Source organism: Oncorhynchus nerka, linkage group LG27 (genome assembly GCF_034236695.1).
Source record: "Oncorhynchus nerka isolate Pitt River linkage group LG27, Oner_Uvic_2.0, whole genome shotgun sequence".
Classification (NCBI taxonomy): domain Eukaryota; kingdom Metazoa; phylum Chordata; class Actinopteri; order Salmoniformes; family Salmonidae; genus Oncorhynchus; species Oncorhynchus nerka.
In genome coordinates, this window is record NC_088422.1 from 65,163,849 (window position 1) to 65,191,299 (window position 27,451).

A 27,451-nucleotide genomic window follows, 5' to 3' on the forward strand; every position below is an offset into this window, starting at 1 on the left:
GCAGAATCCCAAACATGTCAAAGCATGTCCCAAGGCACTCCAAACATGCGCAGGTTGTGGAGCAACTTGGCTGTCTGTTAGATGATTGGTAGAGTAGAAGGAGGAATGGGGATTGGACGCTGTGTTGGCACTGGCCGGCAATTAAATGTTTGTCAACTGTTTACTTGTACACTGTACACATATATACGGCCATGGCAGCAATAGCCAGCTATGTACAGTACCTGCACCTGGAGAGGGTCAACCCCTTTTGACCAATAAAAATTATGTTTTTTTCTTGTTATAACCACCACTCATTTAATAATAATACGTTTTTAAAAATCCATAAAGGGTGAACAAATAAAAATATCAATATGCTAAATGTTCAAATATACATTGATTGCACATATAATGAATTGCTCTGTATAAGAGTGTCTGCCATCAGGGTTTGCCAAACTCGGTCCTGGGGCCCCCCCTTCGTGCACATTTTGGTTTTCCCCCCAGCACTACACAGCTGATTCAAATAATCAAAGCTTGATGATGAGTTGGTTATTTAAATCAGCTGTGTAATGCTGGGGCAAAACCCAAAACGTGCACCCAGGGGGAAACCCTGTGCTAAATGAATGAAATGTTAACATACACAGTAGGTGACATAGTTGTGGGACTAAAAAGACACCTGGAAGTTTCTAAGTTGGGGGAGAAATGGTATCTTGGGCCACAAAACCCATAACTTAGCAGGAAGCCCACGCAGAGCAGAGCTTATCGAGCCAGGCTAGTGTTTTCAGGAGGCCAGGTCCCGTGTGGCAGGGCTCTGGCACCACCGTCACAGCTCCCTGGGGTGTTGCTGGGGGATCTTAGTGGAGACTGGCAGACGCATTCCTCAGCATATCCTGGCTGGAGCCGTCTCGGCCCATCCTTCACCTTTCTGACGTATTCAATGTATACAAACATAATTCTTTAGCAGCAGGACACCATGGACCCGGTCAACCATGGACAACTTCTACAACTACTTACATTGTGGAGATCAATATGAATGTAACCGTTTCAGAGGTTTGGTAGAAACGTTGACCAGCCTTTACTGGACAGACCCAGAGGATGAGGATGGTAGACAAACACAAGGCTCGGCTCCAGACGTGATCTTGACCTCTGTCGCCGTTCTCCATGACGTGTGCGTCAGCTGACGCCACAGCAGCTCCTAACTATAGCCACTGTGACACCACAAAAGACTCCTCTCACCCTATAAATACCCTGTAGCCAGAGCAAGAAAGTCATGGACCTGATACCCATACAGCAGCAGATGGGTCAAGAATAGAGGCAGTGGGGCTATTTCTGACCCAGTGTGAATTGGGTCTGGCCAAACTCTAGCTCCTGGCGTGGGCTGACAGGAGCCTCCAGTCCCTCTCAGGTCCCTGGCAAAGATGAGTGGAACCTAGAGAGCTTCCAATGCTCCGAGCGAGTGAGTTAGCTTTCTACAATTCCATAGAGCTGTGCCTCGTTGTTTCCCTTTGGAACAATCCCTGGGCCTGATCCAGGGATTCGCCTACCAGTAACCCGCCCATACAGTTTCTCAACTTCTGGGGATTTCACTCCCATCTCCACTTGTCCTGCTACTCTGCTGTATCGTATCAGCTCCTGGGATGATTTGATAGCATAGAGGCTTTGATATATTAGTCTAGAGAATTTATTTTGATCAGTTGGTGGTAGTGATGAGAATCTACTGTAGATTAGAGATTAGATAGTATTTATGTGCATTGGATAAAACTAGTGACAGCTATCTCACGATAAACTCATGTCAAAGACCCAAAACTTCACAGAAATCATGAAAAGCACACGTACTCTAGAGAAGAGAGGTGAAGGAAGATAAGTGATTTGTCTGTAAAATGTTTGTTGAATGTTGAAGCACAACGGACTTTAAACAGAATTAAATTAGTCTGTTTTTCCGTCAACAGACACAAATTAAAATGCATTGGTGTATCAAGCTCTTGATTAAAGCTCTTGCAAAAGAATTCAGGCCCCTTAGATTTCTTCACATTTTATTGTGTTACAAAGTGGGATTCAAATGAATTTAATTGTCATTTATTTGTCAACAATTACACAAAATAATCTGTCATGTCAAAGTGGAAGAAGAATGATATATGAAAAAAATATAAATAAAACATCCATAGCTAAAATATAGTTGTTGCATAAGTATTTAGCCCATTTGTTGAGGCAAGCCTAAATTTGTTCAGTAGTAAAAGTATTTGTCTTAATAAATACCTTAATAATTTGAATGGAATAATGGGGGTTGACATTATTTTTGAATGACTAACCATTCCTCTGTCCCACCTACATACAACATCTGTAAGGTCCCTCAGTCAAGTATTGAATTTCAAGAACAGATTGATCTACTGTACAAAGACCAGGGAGCTTTTTCGACAGCCACATAAAGAAGGGCAGTGATTGGTAGATGGGTAACAATAACAAATCAGAGATTGAATATCTCTTTAAGCATGGTCAAGTTAATAATTATGCTGTGGATGATGTATTAAACCACCCAGACACATCACAGATAGTCATCCTTCTAAACTGAGCTGCAGGACAGGGATGTCACCATGAGGCCATTGGTGATTTTAAAACAGCTACAGAGTTCAATGGCTGTGATGGGAATACTGAGGAAGGATCAACAACATTGTAGTGACTCCACAGTAATGACCTAAATGACAGTGAAAAGAAGAATACAAATATACAGAATAAGAATATTGCAAAATATGCATTGAAAGTAATAATGGAAAAACAAAAACAGCAAAGGAATACACTTTTTGGCCTAAATGCAAAGCCTTTGGAGCAAATTCAACACATCACTATGTAACTGCCTCCTTATTGTCAAGCATGGTGGTGGCTGCATCATGGTATGGGTATGCTTGACATTGGCAAATACTGGGGAGTTTTTCAGGATAAAAACAAAGCACAGGCAAAATCCTAGAGGAAAACCTTCTTCAGTCTGCTTTACACCAGATACTGGGAGACGAATTCACCTTTCAGCAGGACAATAACCTACAACCAAATCTACACAGGAGTTGCTTACCAAGAAGACAATGAATGTTCCTGAGTGGCTTTAAATCTGCTATAAATTCTATGGCAAGACTTGAAAGTTGCTGTCATGATCCCCGACATTTTGACAGAGCTTGAAAATAATACTAGGCAAGTATTGCACAATCCAGATGTGCAAAGCTCTTATAGACTTACCCACGAAGACTCACAGCTGTAATCGATGCCAAAGGTGTTTCTAACATAAGGTGTTTCTAATGTATTGACTCGGGGAGCTGAATACTTATGCAACGACTATATTTTAGTTATATAATTTGTATGAATAAAACATTGACATTCCAGTGTGTTTTTTGTAGATTGTTGGCAATTAAATCAATTTTAATCCCACTTTGTAACACAATAAAATGTGAAGAAATCCTATGGAGCTGAATAGGCACTGTATCTATCTATTTTCAAACTGGTTTCCAAAAGGCCGATGTGGCATGGGGTCATACAGTATCAGTTTATTGGAAAATCTGTATCAATGAAAAGTGTTAAAGACCATCTGGTAATAGATCCATTTAGAATAGCACTGTATATTATAGGGATAGTACCTACAGCCTTTAGACAAGAGGAATCCTGTATCGGCACCAGATTTAAGATTTGGGATTAGCGAGTGGGTCAAAGTTGAACATTTTCCAGTGTGTGTTGGCCTATGAGCGCATCATTGACACTACTACCTACATCCACATGGTGCCATGGCAACGTCAACAAAGCATGAGTGCATGCAAGCTCAGCTTGACTTCAGGGGATATCCAGCCGGGTCATGTCTATATGGATATTAATACAAACGTTTAGGCCTATAAATACTGGATAACCTGTTTATAATAAGCATGCCACTACTCAATTGCTAGTATCATAATAAAACAATCTCAGTTGCCACTTATAGCCCCTGTGAAGACAAAGTGGGGCTATTTTTAGTCTATCCAGCGGATGCGATCTGGCCTGGTGGGATATTTTTATCAACGACCTCAGCACAGCCTTGCACCGATTCAGATTTGTGGAATATTTTCCACAGTGAGTGTTTATAAATATATCTTGCTCCTGTAGCTCCTTGACACACTGCGTATGAATGCTATGTGTTGCACTTGATACCAAAACCCTGCCACTATGCTGCTATGAACTGTGGATGGGGCGATTCAGAGGGTAGTTATATCTGTTCACTTGTTGTGGAAAAAAAGCCCTGCAGGCCTGAACAGGTGCAGGTTGGTAACATTTAGGGGCCCGTTGAAATCAGCCAACTCCCTCGCCCTATTTTCAAAACTGATATCTGAGATTATTTTCGTCCTAGGCCTGCTTGCTCACAACATTCCCTTTCCATGCCCTGACCTTTAACCCCAAAGTTCAAGTTGTCCCATTATTCAAAGGGGTCCATCTTCAGAGTGCATAGCGATTGTAACTGTGAAACAGCTATATCACTTTCAACATTTGATTAATGACCAGCCAACAGTAAAGGTCCATGTTCCATGGCAATGTTAATTGCCATGCTAATTATATTGTACTTACAAAACATTGTATTCATCAATAAAAACATGTTTTAAATGGTGCTTGAAAACGATAAATGATCATGAATGATCAATGATCTGAAATATAGTATCATTGGTAGAGATTATGAATATGTGTGTGCACTTTTGATGATAATCAAATGCAGCTTTGTTCAACGACATTGTTTCATATGAAACCTCAACAGACAGAAGGGTATTTCTGCATGATCCCTCACTATCTTCTCCATTTAGTCTCTTTGCCTGTATGTGTGTGCTGCCATTCTGTAACACACGTTCTCTCTGATATAACGGCAGAGGCCTGCACCTCATCAGTGGCTGGCCCATGCCTGGTTCCCATGCCCCAGTATGGGGATGGATAGGGAGGGAAGGGGGTTCAAGGGCCAGGTGTTTTGGGGACAGGGGAGCGCTGGACTACAATGGTGGTCGCTCAAGGGTGGAAGATTACTTTGGTTGATGCACTCAAGATTAATAATCCCATATTTAATGACAAATGGCAAGATGATAAAGTCATTATTTTTTATAACATATTATTTTGATATTAAATTATTTGGTTGATTATACAAAAACGTCAACGCTTTATTTCTTCATTATAAGGAAGGTCTATGTTGCGTCACCTGTCATTTCTTTCTCTTCGGGTGAGTGAAGTGTTTTTTCAAGACTGTTTTCACACACTATGACACCAGTCACCTTTAAACCTGCAGAGGGGAAACACAAACAGAGCATCTTAGAGATGACAACGGGTCATGAGGAGAACGTTTTCAACCAGTCTGAATAGTGTGTGTGGAGTTCGAAAGGTCTTTATAACCAAGCCTCAGTTATATTATATTAACATAACACCACCAATCCACAGCTCAATCAAAACATCCTCCAGTGTGGCCCAGGTCACAGGGGCTGCCCTCTGCTCTGTTTACACTGTGGTTAATTGGACCACTTCACCTTGAGTAACTAATGTGTAGGACCCTCGTGTCCTCTGAAAGACTATCCCAGACTACAGCAACACCTCCACACTTGCTCAAACCACGAATGCCAAAATTTAACAGCTGGACAATCCCATATCCATTCACCTGGCACCCAGCTTGTCCCATGTAGAAAGGTAGACAATCACATTCTCATTATTAATAGGGCCAGGGGGCTAATCACAAGCAAAAGAGAGAAATGATTGTTGGGTGAAGCGTTTACAGTTGTGACACCAGTCCAGGCCGCACCACAGAGTAAAGGTCTGACTGTGAGAGCAGTTGTGCTTCAGATGCCGCCCGTCTCCAGACACCACACCGGTTTGGAGGGCCTGCATGCTTGCCCTCTGTCTTCCGTCACCTCGGCGCTGCAGTGTTGTCACAGAAGGTCCCTGTCGCCTTCCATTTAGAGCACCTCCAAAGACAGGCATCTCCCTGGCAACCAGTGGTTGTTTACAGGCCTCTTGGGTCCACAGTGAGCTCGGGGTCTCCCATTCTCCTGTTGAAAAAGGCCCCCACTAAAGGAGATTGTCAGGCCTCTATTCACTACCAGTAATTATGCGCTGTACCCCATGCAGTTAATACGTTGCCCTTTCAAGGTGAAGGAAGTCGTGGGGGTATCAAATGAAAAAAAAATCGAGCGACAACATATCAGGAAGGGAAAAAAAAGAGAGTGGGATGGGTCAGTGTTTTTATTGAGGCGGGAAAAAAATCTGCTACAAATACAATATCTTAAAGTTCAAACAGTGTTATAACTTAAATATCCACATGATGATGCTAACAATCAACCATTGTTATTACTGGTATTATTACTATTTTTTAAGAATGCATAAATCACATTTAACACACAGGCCCTGACAGTAGGGCCAAAGCCCCATGGTGGGTCTCTAGGGTACAGTGGGCCTGAAGGAAACTTCCTGGTTCAAGTGACTGTAGCTCAGACCCCCCTGGGGAGGACAACATCAGCCTGTGTCTAGACTGAGTGACATTACATGACACTCCCAGGGCAGCCAAGTCCTGGGGGACACAGTCAGAGACACAGGCTCTGTCTTCTCTGATTGCTGTGATACCAGTCTTTATGGACGTCTATTTCCGGTCAGCCTTACCAAGTTCAGAACAGACAGTGTCAGTAAGGACCTCTTGACAAAAAAGACCTAACAAAGTTCATACAAAATAGTTTCCTTTTTTCCCCCGTCCCTGTTTTTGGTGTATGTCTTTGTTGCAGGCGGTCTATCAGTGTGTGACCTGCAACATTGAGTTTATTTGACAGAGGTTGGGAAGGTTCTGACCACAAGTAGGACATCTGGGATGATGATGCACAGTACAGTGGCATTATGCATGGATGCAACAGTACACAAAGAGTGAAAAGTATACATTACAGGTAAACTCCATAGAAAATCTACATTAGGCTACAGCTGTGCATGTGAACACGGATCTAAACACACAATACCATTTACCTTACAAACATTTATAAAAGAGCATCATTAGGTAGTAAAAAAGGTTTAGTAAATTATTCAATTAAAGATGCGTGACAATTCCTTGCTGCCCCAGAAGAAACTCACGACTTCTCATGGTGATGACAGTTTCTCTCTAATGGCTACAGCTGTCAATACTGTGCCACCAACCAGTACAATACATTTAAACACCGAAAATATAACATGTCGATGTCTATCAAATGAGGATGTATTATCTCCAGGAACGCTTTGACTAAGCTGAGAGTCAAATTTTGTTTGCCACACTTTTGTACATCTGGGATGGTTTTCTCAGTTGGTTTTGCAATATATACCCATCTATAGAATATTAACGACAGACAAATTGTCTGTACCATCCCAGTACATCAAAACATCACCATGTTATGACTGAGATAATACTTAACATTCCCTCTGCTCTTACACAAAAACAGCCACAACTTACATTATCATCCATCATGAAATGTACATATTGAAAAAAAAAAAAAAAAAAAAAAGTTTTTTCTAAATATATTTTTTAAAAGTAAAGTGCAATATTTCAATGCATTCCCGTGGAAAATATATAACGTATGAAAAAAACGAATACATTCTCATTCGTAGTTACCACAGGGACCTAAACCTAAATGTTGCATTCTCTACCGTATGTACAGTTCTCCTCAGAAACAAGGAAAAACACAACTGGACAGACCATTATACTTCTACTAGTCAGTCTAGTAACAAATAATCACAATACATAATATCTTCCTCCATTGCGCGCTATACAATCTAACCAGTTTCCTATAAGGCATCCATCAGTGTGAACCAAAACATCATCTTAAATCTCCACAGATCAATGCTAGCTCAACGGGCACACTACTACTCAAACATGGCTTATAATTTAAACATCTACTTTGGGGCAACATACTTTTAGAATTGTATCCCTTTGAAGCAAAGTGTCTTTAAAGACATTTTTATCATATGATTGAATATGCAGCTGTTCTGCACAGTTTTGTTTAAATCCAACTTTAATAATTACTGTGCTATCAGAAAGTGGATGTCTTTAACAAACCATTGGAACATAATGATTGTAACAGGACTGGAATGTGTATGGTATATTCAAACAGATTTTCACAGCTCTGACCAACAGGTTTTGGGGAGACCCCACTGAGACAGGAGCAGTGTGGATCCTGGAAGGTAAATGGCCTAGGAATATTGCACTGATTCTGTAGAGTAGCAATGTACACTTTTACATTTGCATTTTACTAATCAGACCAACATTGGTGTTCAAGACAATAATTAACATAAAACTGGACACTTATGTTGCAGCAACCAATTCCACCACAAGGATAAACTTATCCAACAATACTCACGTCATAATATTTCACTTCTTGTACTTCTCCTAGTGGGCACTAAACCAAACAGAATACTGTGTATGGGTATAAACTGACGGAGTAACACTGACTTAAATTACTATTGACTTGTGCCCGGTCTATTTTGAGACTGGGGTGCCCTCTTGTGTTCGAGACAGTGTATTACACATAGGCCCTAAAATCCTGCAAGCAACTGTTTGATGCCAGCAGTACAGTACCAATGGGTACTTTTAACAAGGTGGTAAAACAACAAACACATCGCCAATAAACATGTTTCTTATGATTAGTACACCATTTAAAACGGAAACATTTTCCAAAAATATATTTGATCTTGTCTGGTGCTTCATAAAAATATCAGCAGAGTAACAGCAGTGTGAAGAATAAATGCAGTACTATAATTATGATTCTGATCTGTGAAATGAGAACAATCTATAGTTCAATTATGTAGAAAAATGTGACAAGTGCAAGTATTCACAAGAACTCTGAATACAAAAGGGGATATTTTGATAGATTGTTTTGGTTCGCGTTGCAAATGTTAGTGTGTTGTTGTCGTGATGGGGATGTAAGAATGACCTCACTCTCTGTGTTTAACTGGTCATGTCTAGACTGTCACCTAGTGGTAAGATTATCACACTGAGAATGACCTCACTCTGTGTTTAACTGGTCATGTCTAGACTGTCACCCAGCGGTAAGATTATCACACTGAGAATGACCTCACTCTCTGTGTTTAACTGGTCATGTCTAGACTGTCACCTAGTGGTAAGATTATCACACTGAGAATGATCCTCACTCTCTGTGTTTAACTGGTCATGTCTAGACTGTCACCTAGTGGTAAGATTATCACACTGAGAATGACCTCACTCTGTGTTTAACTGGTCATGTCTAGACTGTCACCTAGTGGTAAGATTATCACACTGAGAATGACCTCACTCTGTGTTTAACTGGTCATGTCTAGACTGTCACCCAGCGGTAAGATTATCACACTGAGAATGACCTCACTCTGTGTTTAACTGGTCATGTCTAGACTGTCACCTAGTGGTAAGATTATGACACTGAGAATGACCTCACTGTGTTTAACTGGTCATGTCTAGACTGTCACCCAGCGGTAAGATTATCACACTGAGAATGACCTCACTCTGTGTTTGACTGGTCATGTCTAGACTGTCACCTAGTGGTAAGATTATCACACTGAGAATGACCTCACTCTCTGTGTTTAACTGGTCATGTCTAGACTGTCACCTAGTGGTAAGATTATCACACTGAGAATGACCTCACTCTGTGTTTAACTGGTCATGTCTAGACTGTCACCCAGCGGTAAGATTATCACACTGAGAATGACCTCACTCTGTGTTTAACTGGTCATGTCTAGACTGTCACCCAGCGGTAAGATTATCACACTGAGAATGACCTCACTCTGTGTTTAACTGGTCATGTCTAGACTGTCACCTAGCGGTAAGATTATCACACTGAGAATGACCTCACTCTGTGTTTAACTGGTCATGTCTAGACTGTCACCCAGCGGTAAGATTATCACACTGAGAATGACCTCACTCTGTGTTTAACTGGTCATGTCTAGACTGTCACCTAGTGGTAAGATTATCACACTGAGAATGACCTCACTCTGTGTTTAACTGGTCATGTCTAGACTGTCACCTAGCGGTAAGATTATCACACTGAGAATGACCTCACTCTGTGTTTAACTGGTCATGTCTAGACTGTCACCCAGCGGTAAGATTATCACACTGAGAATGACCTCACTCTGTGTTTAACTGGTCATGTCTAGACTGTCACCCAGCGGTAAGATTATCACACTGAGAATGACTTCACTCTCTGTGTTTAACTGGTCATGTCTAGACTGTCACCTAGTGGTAAGATTATCACACTGAGAATGACCTCACTCTGTGTTTAACTGGTCATGTCTAGACTGTCACCTAGTGGTAAGATTATCACACTGAGAATGAGGTCAAGCCATTCAACTGTGGTCCCTCTTAATCAAAAAGCCATCAAATGATGCACTTGAGAATAAACTTCAACAAAACTAATCTGTGGTACTTTGACCAGAACGTGTGTCATGATGGCTTTTTCCTGGAGTTTGAAAACATTTCATTTGAACAGTGAAAAATAAAGAGTGAAAGAAAATACCTTAAATCATTACTTTTGGGAACCCTCATACTTTCTGCAGAATAACAACAATGTCCATACTGCACTCATTGTTTTGCATTGCAGTGGTTTTGAATTGCAACATTTATTGGGAGGCCAAGCTTCCTTCCTCCCCAGTATACAGGAAGTGAGGAGGCTGCTGCTGGCTGAGAAGATATGATGTAATGGTCATGGGATGAAGGGCCAGATAGAGGGACAGGGTTAGGAGATAAGCCCTCTGTAGCTCTCCCAGAGTGGGAGTCGAGGCCAAGTCCTTCCAAACTCTCCCTGTGAGGAGACAGTGGAGGGGGCTGGATATGGGGTGGATCCAGAGAAAGAAAGAGAGTTAGTGGGGTGTCAGAAAGAAAGTGCGTCCCCAGACAGCAGAATGGGGGACACAGATGACTCTCAGTTCTCTGCCATGGAGAGAGCCAGGGCTGCCTGTAGTGCCGCCTCTTCATCGATACTGTAGTCCTGTAAAGACAGAGTCAGACGGTCACTCACTTTAACATTTGATTTGACAGGACAGGGCCATGGCTGCCTGCAGTGATGACTCCTCGTCAATGCTGTAGTCCTGCAAACACAAAGTCACACAGTCAACCACTGAGTAAATAATACCTGACACCAAATAAATAAAGATTCTTTGAGATATGCAGTGCATTCATGTTACAGTACTAGGATATTACAGCGACAGTACTAGGATATTACAGCGACAGTACTAGGATATTACAGCGACAGTACTAGGATATCACAGCGACAGTACTAGGATATTACAGCGACAGTACTAGGATATTACAGCGACAGTACTAGGATATTACAGCGACAGTACTAGGATATCACAGCGACAGTACTAGGATATCACAGTGACAGTACTAGGATATCACAGTGACAGTACTAGGATATTACAGCGACAGTACTAGGATATTACAGCGACAGTACTAGGATATTACAGCGACAGTACTAGGATATTACAGCGACAGTACTAGGATATTACAGCGACAGTACTAGGATATTACAGCGACAGTACTAGGATATTACAGCGACAGTACTAGGATATTACAGCGACAGTACTAGGATATTACAGCGACAGTACTAGGATATTACAGCGATTACAGCGACAGTACAGCGACAGTACTAGGATATTACAGCGACAGTAGTAGGATATTACAGTCAACAGAACAGCTCTAGTCCTATCTACAGAACAGACGACACAGAGCCCAGACCCCAACCCTTATCCTCACCACAAACGTGTCGTAGGAGAACTTGTGCCGGTGGAGGAGGTGCTGGAGGAAGTTGGAGCTCTTGTAGCTGGGGTCCCCCCAAGGCATGGCTGAACATACAGGACACACCTGGAGGCACACCAACAACTCTGCCATTACCTCACCAGTACATCAAATCAGAATGCAGTAGAATCTCTGTTGGTTAAGGATATACTCTCATGCAGTGACGTCAACGTTGCATAACACTTCATATCAGCACATAAATACTTGAGTAAATTCAGACTAGGACAGTGTACTTAGTTCAGACTAGGACAGTGTACCTAGTTCAGACTAGGACAGTGTACCTAGTTCAGACTAGGACAGTGTACCTAGTTCAGACTAGGACAGTGTACCTAGTTCAGACTAGGACAGTGTACCTAGTTCAGACTAGGACAGTGTACCTAGTTCAGACTAGGACAGTGTACCTAGTTCAGACTAGGACAGTGTACCTAGTTCAGACTAGGACAGTGTACCTAGTTCAGACTAGGACAGTGTACCTAGTTCAGACTAGGACAGTGTACTTAGTTCAGACTAGGACTGTACTTAGTTCAGACTAGGACAGTGTACCTAGTTCAGACTAGGACAGTGTACCTAGTTCAGACTAGGACAGTGTACCTAGTTCAGACTAGGACAGTGTACCTAGTTCAGACTAGGACAGTGTACCTAGTTCAGACTAGGACAGTGTACCTAGTTCAGACTAGGACAGTGTACCTAGTTCAGACTAGGACAGTGTACCTAGTTCAGACTAGGACAGTGTACCTAGTTCAGACTAGGACAGTGTACCTAGTTCAGACTAGGACAGTGTACCTAGTTCAGACTAGGACAGTGTACCTAGTTCAGACTAGGACAGTGTACCTAGTTCAGACTAGGACAGTGTACCTAGTTCAGACTAGGACAGTGTACCTAGTTCAGACTAGGACAGTGTACCTAGTTCAGACTAGGACAGTGTACCTAGTTCAGACTAGGACAGTGTACTTAGTTCAGACTAGGACAGTGTACTTAGTTCAGACTAGGACAGTGTACTTAGTTCAGACTAGGACAGTGTAATTAGTTCAGACTAGGACAGTGTAATTAGTTCAGACTAGGACAGTGTAATTAGTTCAGACTAGGACAGTGTAATTAGTTCAGACTAGGACAGTGTACTTAGTTCAGACTAGGACAGTGTACTTAGTTCAGACTAGGACAGTGTACTTAGTTCAGACTAGGACAGTGTACCTAGTTCAGACTAGGACAGTGTACCTAGTTCAGACTAGGACAGTGTACCTAGTTCAGGGTATAACATAGCAGACTGACCACTTTGTTGGGATCGTTGCGGTGGTTCTCCATACAGTGTTTGACCAGCTCCTGTTGATCCAGATTACGGGCTCCACAGAACGGGCATGAAAAGGTGGAGCGGTTTGGAATATTGCTGCAGGCAGGGAGAAAACACACATTTAGTAGGAGCACTGATGGTGTGTTGTTGTGTGTGTGAATATAACCCCAAAGTCTGAGGCCCAGTTTCCAGACACTAGCAGGATGCCAATCATGTCCAGCAACACACCAGAAAGGACAGCTGGTCTGTGTGGACATGAGGGTCAGAGAGCAATGTGCTGCAGTGACAGTTACGCTAGCTGACCCACACAGCCGTAGAACAGGGTCCTTAACAATGTGTCCATTAACTCACTGCTCCATCAGCACCACAGCAAGACAACAAGGCCAGTTCACACACTACCCTCCACAGCTGACCAAAAGCAGCCCATCAGAGTCCCATCAGACATAGTGTTAACAGGTCTCTCAGGTAGGACACAATCTACTGGCTAAAGGGAAATGTCTGTTTGACTTGCCGATAAAGGTGCACTCTGTACTGTAGACTTAATAGAACAGCAGTGTCCTCAGAAAAACTCCATAAAATATATAAAAAAAGACAGTTTAATCAGAATGATGACTTTCTGACAAGTAGACAACACCAGCAGACGGTCCACTGTGTTCTCTGGGCCTTCGACTAGATGAGACTCTGCTTTGGTGGTGCTGGCAACGTCGCCCAATTAAATTGTGTTTTGGAATGTGGTAGAAACAACAACCTTGAAAACCGAGAAAAGACACAAGATATGCTATTCTGTGTTCACCCGTGTGTTCCAGGTGGTCACTATGGACGTCACAGAATCTGATCAGAGTACTCTTCCTCAGACTCTTCCTAGTAACTCAGTGCTTCTAGTACATGTTGGGAGTGGGACCTCTGGCTGAGTTGTTCACAGACCCTCCAGACAGAAAGACCCTCCTGACAGACAGACCCTCTAGTCTAGACAGATGGACAGACAGACAGACCCTCTAGTCTAGACAGATGGACAGACAGACAGACCCTCTAGTCTAGACAGATGGACAGACAGACAGAGTGAGGTGTGATGTGACGTAAAAACAGAACACACTGAAAGGGAGGGAATTAACAGATCTCTCTTTGTAGAGCTAATTAACTGCAGTTTACCTACCCTCTCTCTGTGTACGTCATCAAAGGCAGAGTACATCTGCTTTCAAACGCACAGACACGCACGCACACTTGGAAGAGTGTAGATGGGCATTGGTGCCCTGCTGCTCTGTGAAAATCAAAGGATGCCTATACCGGTACTGGTATTTGTGTCTGGGGGTGTTTGTGTCTGTGTGTTCTTAAGGGAGAAGTGTTCATGTGTCAGCAGAAAAACACATCTCCCGAGTCCCTGAACATCAAAGGTTTTCACAACAACCCAGAGAGCCAGGAACACCACAGGAGAGCATGACTCATAAAAGACACACATTCATACCGCTGGGCTAAAATGTACTGGGAGTGTGGTTCTGCAGATCAATGCTAGGACAGAAATATTGACTCAAATCTGTTCAGTCTGTCCAAATGGACCCTGACGTCCCATGTCACACAGTGTCTGACGTGGCTTCCAGGAGCGACTGAGGGCCCCTCAGAGAGATTACCTGGGAATGGGCTGTGAAGTGGGGACCACAGGCACAAACTTTGGGCAGTTGGCCATCTGCTCCTGGACCTTCGCGCAAGAGGAGATGTGTGACCTCATTTTGACCAGAGACACCTGGAGCCCGCCAGTGGAGAGAGGAGGAGAGCGAGAGAGGGAGGGGGAGGACAGGAGGGAGATAAGGAATAGGAGAGCAAGACAGAGGTAGAGGAACAGGAGGGAGAGCGAGACAGAGGGGTAGAGGAACAGGAGGGAGAGCGAGACAGAGGGGTAGAGGAACAGGAGGGAGAGCGAGACAGAGAGGTAGAGGAACAGGAGGGAGAGCGAGACAGAGAGGTAGAGGAACAGGAGGGAGAGCGAGACAGAGAGGTAGAGGAACAGGAGGGAGAGCGAGACAGAGAGGTAGAGGAACAGGAGGGAGAGCGAGACAGAGAGGTAGAGGAACAGGAGAGCGAGACAGAGAGGTAGAGGAACAGGAGAGCGAGACAGAGAGGTAGAGGAACAGGAGAGCGAGACAGAGGTAGAGGAACAGGAGAGCGAGACAGAGGTAGAGGAACAGGAGAGCGAGACAGAGAGGTAGAGGAACAGGAGAGCGAGACAGAGGTAGAGGAACAGGAGAGCGAGACAGAGGTAGAGGAACAGGAGAGCGAGACAGAGAGGTAGAGGAACAGGAGGGAGAGACAGAGAGGTAGAGGAACAGGAGGGAGAGACAGAGAGGTAGAGGAACAGGAGAGAGAGAGAGCGCAAGACATGCTATTAAGTGAATAAATGGGCAGGGAGAAATTTTGTGAGTGTATTGTGTATCATCAAGTGTGCGTCTGTACAGTATGTGTGTTGGACAGAGTGGGAGGCCATAGTAGTGTAGTTCACCTTCTTACTGCAGCCCCGACAGGGGGCCTTGTAGTTGGACAGCTGTTTCTCCACACTGGAGGACTTGTCCACCTTCTTTGGGTCAAAAGGCATGCGGCACAGAGGGCAGAGGGGAGAGGTGACCTGGAGACAGGGCTGCAGACACTCCCCACAGAACCTACACACACACACACAAACACACAGAGACACACAGAGACACAGTCAGTCGTTGCACTGGAACCAAATAATATAATCTATACTGAGAGAAAGAGACTGACAATCAGGACATCAGTCGAATGATACGTAAAGTCTAAACACAAAGTGAATCAGAGCGTTTAGTCGGAGCGAGTGTCCCGGAAAAATGTGTGTCATCTCAATGAGATGTGTTTGTGTGCTTAAATAACATTCTATGAACCTCTTCTCATGGTTTGCCCGCACGGTGAACTCCAGTCAGTCTCATTCAGTGCCAATGGAGCAGTGGTGTGTCTATTTGCTGGGGCAGCATCACTCACAGTCAGACAGACCCAGCATTCAACCCATCATCATCTCCTCTGGCGACTCTGAGCAATGTGGGCACCGCTGGGTCACGGTGGGGCCGAGAAATGCCCCTGTGGTGGCATGCAAACAGGCTGAGTGATGGGCAGTCACCTCCCACGATGCCATGAGTCAGCAGTCAGCACTGCCAGGTAGGGCACCGGCAGTAAACAGAGGGCCCAGAGAGCTGGTCCTGGGCTGGCCGTGAAACCTCCCCTGACAAATGAGCCAGGAGTTTATACTGGCAGAGTACTGAATCATTGCAGATTTTTACGGCGCAGCCGGATGGTTTATGGCCCTGTCGGCCTGAAGGCAAGCGGGTAGGGTAGGGAAAGACTTTGTTTTCAGAGGACAAAAATTGTGCCCTTTGAACTTGACTGATTTCAACGTGTACTCTGAACCTGACCCAGTCTGTATTTCCTCTCACTGTAGGTAGAAGTTTAAGAGTGGCTACTAGCACCCCAGATCCGTACACCTGCTATTTCATTTGTTGTTTTGAAAGCACTTTCAGCAACTCTTTGCCCCATTAAAAACAACTAATCTTGTTGATCAAATGTTTTACTTCAAAAAAGTCTGACTATAGAGAAAAGCCAGGTGTGGAAAGAGAAAACATACCACTAACCATTTCCTCGAAGCCCGAAAATAACCCCTTCAAACCAGCTATATAGTAGAGAGCAGGAGAGCAGCCAGCCAAGCAGAGACCGAGGCGCGATGGTGAGGGAGGAGAGGAGGCTATTGGGGAGGGACAGACTCCATCAGCTCATCCTAACAGCATCCACAGCACAGCCCAATCGTTACCTGGAGTTCTTGGAGGATCTCCACGCATTGAGAGGGAGGGTAGATGTTTCCATTATGTCCCCAGAGGCCTGGCCTGCACAGCCACAGATACTGCCCACACAGAGCTCTAATTGAGCATGAAACGTCTCATCATTCAGAGAGAGGAGAAGAATATTATTAAAAGCAAAACAAATGCCCCGAATACAACAGGTGTAGTAGACCTTACAGTGAAATGCTTACTTACGAGCCACTAACCAACCATGCAGTTAAAAAAAATACATACAGATGAGAATAAAGAGATAAAAGTAACAAGTAATTAAAGAGCAGCAGTGAAATAACAATAGCGAGACTACATACAGGGGGGTACCGATACAGAGTCAATGTGCTGGGGCACCGTTTGGTTGAGGTAGTGTGTACATGTAGGTAGACTTATTAAAGTGACTATGCATAGATGACAACAGAGAGTAGCAGTGGTGTAAAGAGGGGGTAGGGGTGGGTGGGTGGGTGGGGGGGGGCACTGCAAATAGTCTGGGTAGCCATTTGATGTTCAGGAGTCTTATGGCTTGGGGGGGGTAGAAGCTGTTTAGAAGCCTCTTGGAACTAGACTTGGCGCTCCGGTACCGCTTGCCGTGCGGTAGCAGAGAGAACAGTCTATGATTAGGGTGGCTGGAATCTTTGACAATTTCTAAGGCCTTTCACTGACATCGCCTGGTATAGAGGTCCTGGATGGCAGGAAGCTTGACCCCAGCGATGTTCTGGGCCGTACGCACTACCCTCTGTAGTGCCTTGCGGTCAGAGGCCAGGCAGTTGCCATACCAGGCAGTGAAGCAACCAGTTCTTGATCCTTGATGCTCTTGATGGTGCAGCTGTGGATCCTTTTGAGGATCTGAGGACCCATGCCAAATCTTTTCAGTCTCCTGAGGGGGAATAGGTTTTGTCGTGCCCTCTTCACGACTGTCTTGGTGTGTTTGGACCATGTTAGTTTGTTGGTGATATGGACACCAAGGAACTTGAAGCTCTCAACCTGCTCCACTGCAGCCCCGTCGATGGGAATGATGGCATACTCGGTCCTCTTTTTCCTGTAGTCCACAATCTTCTTTGATTTGATCACGTTGAGGGGGAGGTGGTTGTCCTGGCACCACACGGCCAGGTCTCCGACCTCCTCCCTATAGGCTGTCTCGTTGTTGTCGGTGATCAGGCCTACCACTGTTGTGTCATCTGCTAATTTAACGATGGTGTTGGAGTCGTGCCTGGCCTTGCAGTCATGAGTGAACAGGGAGTACAGGAGAGGACTGAGCACGCACCCCTGAGGGGCATGAAGAGCAAAGAACTGAGGGGTCAGATATGTAAGGAGCCAGGAGTCAAATCTCCCTGCATAGCCACAACCAGTCTTGGTTCTAACTTTGTGGGTCTACCACTGTTCTTCTCTTTCAGCTGGTGACTAGAACTCACCGCTTGTGGAAGAAGCCATGCAATCTGCCCTCAGGCAGGCTAATCAAGTGGCTAATAAACTCTTAACAACACAGTGGAGTGTTACATAGCGTCAGGGGATGTCTATTAAAGTAATGGCACTGTGTTAGTTATCACATTAGCATGGGCTTAGTTTTATTAGCTAAACATCTCTCACTTCACTCCATCCATATTCAACCAGCTACATGACCCATGTGACCTCCTCTGGAGTCACTTCCTACTTCCCAGTCACATAGGAAACCCCAAAAACACAGCCAATCTTTTAGTCAAAATGTCATCTAGTCAAAACACGCTCAAATATCCACAAGCTCGGTTTGCTCCCATCCACCAAACAACGCTGTAGAGCTGAGATCTGGACTAAGCCCAGCCTGTGTGCCTACATTAACATTCAAATATGCTAATAATTAGGCCTAGTGAGTATGCCTAGACCTATTCTCAAGAGAGCCCGCAATACTTGGAAAGACATTTCTTTGAGAAATTATACATGAGTGTAGAGGCTGGTAATAATATTCTCTGGGGCTATCATTGCGTCGTATTCAAAAAGGTATACTCAGCTAGCCTAGGCTATAGAACTGCAGAACAATATCGGAGCAGTACAAGTCGTTTGCCGTCCTTTTCTGCTACCTAAATAAACCAATAGCATCATGAAAGACGTTGGCCAAATTATTGCTCCAATACTGACACTAGGATCCAACAACATAACGTGTGTGTGTGTGTGTGTGTGTGTGAGGCTCGGCTAGCATAAATGTCACTGGAAGCACATTTCTTTCTGACCCGCATGTCGGGGTCAGTTGCTCCGTGAGGTGTTGTCCCGAAGTGCGAGCCTGTGTCTATTTTGCAAAATGTGGCGCCTATCAGGTTAGATTAAAAAAAAATAAGTTTGCCGTCTGTCCTCATACCTATTCACGTTCCCAGACACTTCAGAAAACTTTTCCAAACACCTATTAATAGATCCACAAAACACATAGGTGGGAGGAAGGGATTCAAACTTTTTTGCAAAGCGCAAAAAAGAGATTGTTTGGGGACCCGTTTGATCAGCTGAGATGTAGTGAAAGCTCTCTGTCTGGGCAGTGATGAAGGACCGTCTAGGGTTGATACCGTCTCAGAGAATAGAGAAGCTAACTTGAGAGGAGCAGCACTGAACAAAGCACACATATTCAAACAGCACTGATGAATACTAAGAGCCCACAGTGCTGAAGCACCATCCTTTCGGGTCTGTCACACGGACAGACAGACAGAAGTAAAGACAGAGTACAGGACTGACAGAGCCACGACAGTGTCGAACTACAACGGTCTGCAGAGCATGCAGCCGAGCAACACGAGCCCTTTCATAATGCTCATCTTCCTCTCCTGCAGAGAACAACTCCTCCACATAAAAGTCTGAGGGGAAACGTATCTCCATATCAGTGAAATACAGATCTGTCCCAAGCACCCCAGCAGCAGCAGTCTTTCAAAGTAAGTATCCAGACCTACTGTAGCCCAACTCTGGAGTGAAAGACACCTCAAAGGTGATCTTCTAGCATCGTCTCTCATCACTTAAAGATGATTTAGCACCCTCCTTTTAGACACTTAAATCACTTCCACTTGTACTTAACACTCAGACAGCAGGACGCCACCACCTGCAGGCTCACTCACACGCGTTTGCACGTCTTGCGTCTAATTGAGCAGGGGCTAAAGAAAGGGTTGTGGTCAAGTGTGTGGTGACATGGGAGTGACAAACACTCAAGGGTGAAAATGGTGTTGTTGAAATACTGTCCTGTACTGCCTAGTCGTAAACATTTTGGCCATGCCCAATATGCTTCCTGAGTATTTACATTCCATTCTCGCCAATAGATAAAAGATAAGCAGCTGGCTACTATTTAGAATATTACACCGGAATGTGATTATTAGGCTACCTAAGGGAGGGGAGGAACGGCCTATTCCTCCAGGAGTCAAAGAGAGTCACCAAAGAACACTATTTTTTTTTACACATAGATGGATTGTCCCTCTCCAGCTATAATGGGGAGAAGGACTATGGCATCGTCTGCCACCACAGCGCACACCTGGCCCAAGAATACCGGGATGACTTGCTGATGATGCATATGGTTTATATGATGACCTATGGTGTTATAAGGAGAGAAGCTACACAACTGTGTATGTTTGATCTCCCCTCTCCACCTCCCTCCCTGAAGGAATGAGGCGAGCTGACCATATTTCCTGTGCAGAGAAGGGAGAGGAAGCCTTCGTGGAGAGACTTGCTGCCAATTCAGGAGCTACAGAGGTAGACTAATGAGAGCAAATGAAGCCAGGTGCTACTAGAACACAGAAGCCCCAGGGTCGGCTCCTTTCCATCTGCACCTCAGCTCAGTTCAATCTACTTCTCAGAACTACAGTAAAGTAGACACTGCAGAGCATAGAGGAACAGTAGGAACTCGTGGTTGTTTCCCCCCTGAACAGACACACAGTATTGGAATAGGACACAGGCTTCCTCCTTAAACCGACCTGTATGCTCTAGTCGGCTGGTCCTCGCTACATATTCGTCGCCAGACCCACTGGCTCCAGGTCATCTACAAGTCCATGCTAGGTAAAGCTCCGCCTTATCTCAGTTCACTGGTCACGATGGCAACACCCACCCGTAGCACGCGCTCCAGCAGGTGTATCTCACTGATCATCCCTAAAGCCAACACCTCCTTTGGCCGCCTTTCCTTCCAGTTCTCTGCTGCCTGTGACTGGAACGAATTGCAAACATCGCTGAAGTTGGAGACTTTTATCTCCCTCACCAACTTTAAACATCTGCTATCTGAGCAGCTAACCGATCGCTGCAGCTGTACATAGTCCATCGGTAAATAGCCCACCCAATTGACCTACCTCATCCCCATACTGTTTTTATTTATTTACTTTTCTGCTCTTTTGTACACCAGTATCTCTACCTGCACATGACCATCTGATCATTTATCACTCCAGTGTTAATCTGCTAAATTGTAATTATTCTCCTGCCTCCTCATGCCTTTTGCACACAATGTATATAGACTCTTTTTTTCCTACTGTGTTATTGACTTGTTTATTGTTTACTCCATGTGTAACTCTGTGTTGTTGTCTGTTCACACTGCTATGCTTTATCTTGGCCAGGTCGCAGTTGTAAAAATGAGAACTTGTTCTCAACTGGCCTACCTGGTTAAATAAAGGTGAAATAAAAATAAAATAAATAAATAAACAAATTGGATTTAATAGAGCAGAGAGGGTATGGGTTTGCGAGGGTATTTCACACATTCAGCATTTTTGACATGCCAGAACATCTTTACATGTGACTTTCAGAAGCTTCGTTCTCAGCTGAAATGAGGCTCTTCTCACACGCCGTCAGATGGGCTTGTCACTGTAATGTCACTGGACAGAATTAAAGGCTCACAGAAAACCAGCATCAGAAATGAGTGAATCTATAGAGCTAGCCTGTATGATCTCTTGCAGTATCAAAGGAGACTACTGCCCATCCCAGTCAACCCCTTGCTTACACATCCCCTGCCTTTACATTGAAACACATATACTCCCTCTCTGGCCTCTAGGTCACCAGGCTGCTTGTTACGCACACTAGCGCGTCATCAGACTCACCTGGACTCCATCACCTCCCTGATTACCTCCCCTACATATGTCACGCCCTTTGGTTCCTTCCCCAGGCGTTTCTGTTTCAGTTTCCGGTCTGTGCGTTGTTCGTGTTTTGTAATACGTTTAATTGATTTATTCAATGATTCACTCCCTGAACTTGCTACCCGACTCCCAGCGCACACGTTACACATGGCTTACGTGACACACCACTGTTAGAGGGGGCGAGGACAGTTTGTTTTCACATGACACACCTCAAGGTTCTCTCAGCTGGACATCCTCTGAACGCACCGTCACACCAAAGTCACGAGCGTCTCACATGTGCCTCTGCGAGTTATTTTGTTTCACGACAACAGGCTTGTGGTCGTCCCATTCAATGTGCAAGAGAATCGCTCCCATGGATCTTACAATATAGCCTAGTAGACTGTAGTGCAATATACATCATAGTGTGAGCACTAGAAATGAAAAAACCAGCAGTAGGCTAGGTTGTGAAACAAACACATTTTTCACAGAGAGGAAGCCAAGAACAACAGTCTCAGTACTCAGTAATGGCTTAAAAATAGCCACCCGCTCTTTGTAAAAGAACCAAAATTGATCTGAGGACATTAAAGGACTGTTTCTGCAAATTACTGTCTGCATGAGAGGCAAAGCAAACCCCTCAATGCTGACACTGTACTGAGAGAACTAAATGAAAGACACTTAAGTCAGCCTTTCAGGTTACAACCCACCCACACGGGAAGGTTCTGCTAAAGGTATCCTGATGCAACAACACAAAGTGCATGAACAGTGTTCTGCCAGGTTGCAATGCCAATTGTGCTTGGCAACAGTCTTTAGTAGTCTACTGTTTTGTTGTTGTAGCTACAATAGTTACACAGTATCTTGCCCTTTCCCACACACCCATTTAGCAGAGTGGGGAGCTGATTGTTTCCTCTGGAAAGCCATATTGGCCAGACTTTAAACCCACTGTGTGACAGTGGGCTCCATGCCAACGCCACAGGAGGCAAAGCAGGTGCATGAGTCTGTGTGTACGTGGCTGTGTGCGAGAGAGACTCCATGCTTAAGCAATGTGTGCATACAGTAGTGTTGGAGGTAGAATGTAGTGAGTCACTAGAGTGAGTGGTCTCCTCCATGGCCTGAGGGAGCAGTACGAGGCTCTCATTTGAGACCTTTGTTCAATCTCCCCAGCAGCAGCTCGGCTAGAGCAGTGGAGAGAGAGGATGGGACGAGAGACACAGAAAGGTACGCCGGCACGCTGCATAGCTGAGTGTGAGAAGATAAGAACGCAGAACAACCTTGGGGGAACAAAAGCGCCCGTTTTGCTCCTCTCCTCCCTCTGTCTCACTCAATGAGCAAACTTCCTCAAATCACCCAAGACGAGGGAGGTGGGGGATGGGTAGGAATCAGGCTGCCAAGTCTGCCTCGGGTTCAGCCCACTAACAATGCCACGTGAGGAAGAGAGGGAGGGAGAGAGATACAGAAAAGAGAAGAGTAGACGAGGGATGAAGCTTAGGTAAATGCTTTGAGCAGGTGTGTTACTGGACTGGGTTATGCTTTTGCACACGGTATGAGACACACCCATTTCTCCATTGAAGCTTTTGCCTATGTTTAAGAGAAGATTGGGGTAAGGGGTTGAAACAGCCAGATGGAGACTGTGCCACTGAGTGGGATAAGGATTAGGTCTGGCCTCTGAGGTTAACAGATTGGGGTTTGCAATGAATTCTAAAGTGCATGCTCTGGAGAGTTTGAGTGAGATAACGTTGGGATTGTGGAGCGGTCCTTTTGGGGGAGGGATTTGGAATATACAAACTGATATACGGTTCCTATCTTAATCATATTGTCTAGAATGCTGAATAGACCGCAGTTTCTGTTTTGTCCAGGGCAAGATAATACGGACACGTGAAAAAGTAATCTCATGCCAAGATCAATGGCTAAAAATGAGTTGTCCACATGGATACATACCTGTGAGTCAGTGGAGGCTGCTGAGGGGAGGACGGCTCATAAAAAAGGCTGGAATTGAGTCAATGGAATGGTATCAAACACCTGGTTTCATGTGCTTGATACCATTCCATTGACTCCATTCCAGCCATTATTATGCCGTGAGTAGGCCTTTAGCATCACCATGACAACGAGCAGCACCAGGACTGTGCGTGCATGTGTACTTTTCTACTCAGCTCTGCGTATGTGGTACTGGTAGTGCAATCATGACAACAGTGTGTAATTCCATCACCCCCAGCTCTTTCTTCTCCCGCTGGATTACATCCATGTACATTCCATGCTTCAAGTGTTGTCAGGATAATGGCACAGACAGGACCTTCAGTTCTGGGTTCAACCAGAACCACTGACCTCAATAATGAGGTTTAATAGAAAATACATTCATTCTCCCTGTGGTTATTTCTATAATTAGACTGACTGTATGCATATGTCCCCAAATGAGAGTTATACGCCCCTCACTGGCACAATGCTGTATGGATACAGAGCAGAGAACCTTTTTTTTTGTACTTAAAGAGAGACATTGGTCATATCTGAGTCAACGACATGACCACTCCTAGTTGAATTAACGTTAAACACAAAATATAATAACGTACAGTATTAGCCCATAATACACAATGTCATGTTTTCTACACACTTTCATGGGTGTTGATATCTGCTTGGACAATAACTCCTGATGAGGAAGAGGATTGTGTAAGTGTTAACCTCAGCAATGGTGTGTGCGATGTGAGATGTTGACATCCACCGAGCCAATCTCACAGAGATCGGACTAGCCTACATGCATGTCAGATAGAAGTGAGCCACGGAAATGCTGTATGACACTAGAAGGGAGCAGGCAAACGACAGAGAGAAAAGCTGTATGACACTAGAAGGGAGCAGGCAAACGACAGAGAGAAAAGCTGTATGACACTAGAAGGGAGCAGGCAAACGACAGAGAGAAAAGCTGTATGACACTAGAAGGGAGCAGGCAAACGACAGAGAGAAAAGCTGTATGACACTAGAAGGGAGCAGGCAAACGACACAGAGAAAAGCTGTATGACACTAGAAGGGAGCAGGCAAACGACAGAGAGAAAAGCTGTATGACACTAGAAGGGAGCAGGCAAACGACAGAGAGAAAAGCTGTATGGCACTAGAAGGGAGCAGGCAAACGACAGAGAGAAAAGCTGCTCTGACAGCTTTTCCTCAGCAAACTCAGTACTGCTGGTGGGACAGGCCAACAGACAGCCACACAGCAAGCAACACATTGAGCAGGCTACTCAATCCACCCACCAGACCCACATGACACCACTTCCTACAACACAGACAAAAAAGATGTGATTCAGACACACCTCAGAGCACAGTCTTTAAATGAGCAGCCATATTAAAGCTCCCATTGTCACACAAATCAAATCCTAAAAAAGGACAGGAGGAACAGTTGGTTTGGCGAGTAACAATGCAGTCAGCTTCAAGTCAACCATACATATTCATTCCTGTAGACACACAGGTGTCAAAAAGGAAGAATAGAAGGGGACTGTTTTCAAAACACCAGTAATCTTCAGTGATGACTGCAGAAGAATGGACATCAAGTTGCCCCCCCAAACGATTTTAGAACAGACTCCATCTAGACTTTTTTCTGTGTAACTGCTAGTAATGCAATTCACAGGTGGCAACAAAAACAAAACACAGGTAGCATTACTTAGGCTACAGCCATACAAAGATGTTCACTAATGTTCAGTTCAGGGAAACTAGGCAATAATTGGTCAATAACTGGTGGTGGCTCCTCGAAATAGCTTATTTAAAACTCATTCCAAATGGCTTATACAACTGGAGAGCTTTCAGACCTCTTGGTTTCCAATTATCAACCTTGTGGTATGTGTTCTTGCTTAAAAAAAAACACGTGTGGCCAAACGATTCTAACAATTATTCTTATTGAGGCATATTAATGCCATGTTCTCAACCTAACTTTTACAACCGCTATTCAGCGAGCTTCCCTTCACAGCGGCAGACTTTTCATGGACATGTGAAATGTGAATGGATCACAGTGAGAAAATGGTGCAGGCAGAAGCTCCGCTCAGCGTTCCAGCTCTGCTCAACGTTCCAGAGGCAGCACCTCGCGGATCAAAAGGCAACTCTCATGTGCCACACTGAGGTTACATTACCCACGTGCCCGAGGCCTAGTCAAGGACATTATGGGAAGCTTATGGTGGAACGCAGTGGTGGGAAAACAAACATGGGGGGGGGAGCCCACTGTCACACAAATATTGCCGTTTCCACATATCCTAGTGCTGGCTAAAAGTATACAAAACGGTCTTCCTCTTTTCGACAACACATCTCATTTTAGCCTAGGCAGCCGATCGTGGGCACCATCTAGCGCCTACTATCGGCTGCCTAAGCTCATCTCATTTGTGTTGAGTTAGCCGTTAGACACGCATTTCCTCTGTCTGTAGCTATTATGTCTTTATTGTTACAAAGCTGTTGTCCAGCATTTCTCATCAAATCCGCTAATAGCCTAGTTAGTATTTCACGTCGATACTGCGTTTCGGGAAGCACTGAACTACCACCTAGCCCGCTTTGTTCGACTGTCTGAGCTCCCTTTTCATTCCCTTTGGCAAGTTGACATCCATGGAAAAACGAAAACATTCTCCCTATCCCAGTGTCAATGCAGTTTTTTTCTATCATAGATGTGACATTTTTTTGCTGTGAATCATAAGCATTTTATAACAAAACCGTTACTTTAAGTGACAAGCAAAAATGAGCTTGTCAGCTCTACCAGCGGACTGATAAATGACAACAACCAATACAAACATTACGAGAGAATATATATATATATATATATATACACACACACAATAGCACGTTGTTGTTTTGTAAGTGAGATACACTTGTCTGAGAAGCAAGAGATCACAAATCCGCCAACTTACGTGTGGGCACAGCTTCCAATGGTGACAGGTTTATGATACACCTCCAGGCAAATTGGGCAGGAGAACTGGCTCTCGAGGCTCTCGCCAGTGGCAGCCGCAGCTGCCCCGTTTTGTTGGTGCTGCCTGAGCTGATGAGTAGCCGACACAAAACTGCGAAACATCGCCATCATGAACGAGGATCTTGCTCGCACTTCGTTCTCGACTATAACTGTAACTACATGGGAGTATTCACATCGATTATTTACATCGATTGTGCACGATGGACATGCTTCGTGTGAATAAATCGTATGAATAAAGCTAGCCAACCTATGTATTGTTTGTGTAAAATAATTTAGCTAACATTAGACACTACATCAGTCCGCTACACAAGCGCACAAGAGGACACGCCGAAGCACGAAAGAAGTAAACATTACAAGACAGTGCTGGTTGACGAGAGGAAAAAAACAGGGCGCTGAGCAGATTATTCGATCTTCAAATAATTTTGATTTACAAACAACTAACCAAAATATATCCAGATCATTAAAAGATCAGGGAATTTTCACATCTGCTAGTTCAGGGCGACTCTCACGAACAAGCCGTACAGCTTCAGCAAAGAAGAGGACGTTTCTGGTCATTGAAGTCTCGTTCGCGATATCACCAACTCAGTTTGCAGATGCTTCAAACTACACTCCCACAATACATTGTTTCATTGTGTTTTAAAATGTTTA

At 44.4% G+C, this 27,451-nt stretch overlaps 1 protein-coding gene across 4 annotated transcripts; it reads right to left on the reverse strand.

Annotated features, from left to right (window-relative positions):
• Positions 1-2,013: 2,013 nt before the first annotated feature.
• On the reverse strand, positions 2,014-27,427 carry LOC115112155 (E3 ubiquitin-protein ligase RNF166). 4 transcript variants are annotated; one of them, XM_029638990.2, is made up of 7 exons: positions 26,745-27,427; positions 15,520-15,676; positions 14,654-14,766; positions 13,010-13,124; positions 11,699-11,806; positions 10,962-11,031; positions 2,014-5,242 (listed from the first exon to the last, which is right to left on the reverse strand). In XM_029638990.2, exons 1-6 carry the CDS (start codon positions 26,912-26,914, stop codon positions 10,963-10,965), a joined length of 732 nt encoding a protein of 243 aa, XP_029494850.1. In that variant the 5' UTR covers positions 26,915-27,427; the 3' UTR covers positions 2,014-5,242; position 10,962. The 4 variants fall into 4 exon arrangements, 2 of the variants coding, with proteins under 2 accessions (XP_029494850.1, XP_029494849.1); XR_010461566.1 differs by lacking the exon at positions 2,014-5,242 and adding an exon at positions 6,175-9,350 and having other exon boundaries at positions 9,418-11,031; positions 26,745-27,425; XR_010461567.1 differs by lacking the exon at positions 2,014-5,242 and adding an exon at positions 6,175-9,031 and having other exon boundaries at positions 9,175-11,031; positions 26,745-27,425.
• Positions 27,428-27,451: the final 24 nt, after the last annotated feature.

Bases quoted from the DNA above. Each gene is read 5' to 3' on its own strand.
- LOC115112155 (XM_029638990.2), bottom strand. From the start codon at position 26,914: ATGATGGCGATGTTTCGCAGTTTTGTGTCGGCTACTCATCAGCTCAGG. The intron at 15,677-26,744 runs GTAAGTTGGCGG...GTGTGTGTGTAG, and splicing joins ATTGGAAGCTGTGCCCACAC to GTTCTGTGGGGAGTGTCTGC. The intron at 14,767-15,519 runs GTGAACTACACT...GGCGGGCTCCAG, and splicing joins GTCGGGGCTGCAGTAAGAAG to GTGTCTCTGGTCAAAATGAG.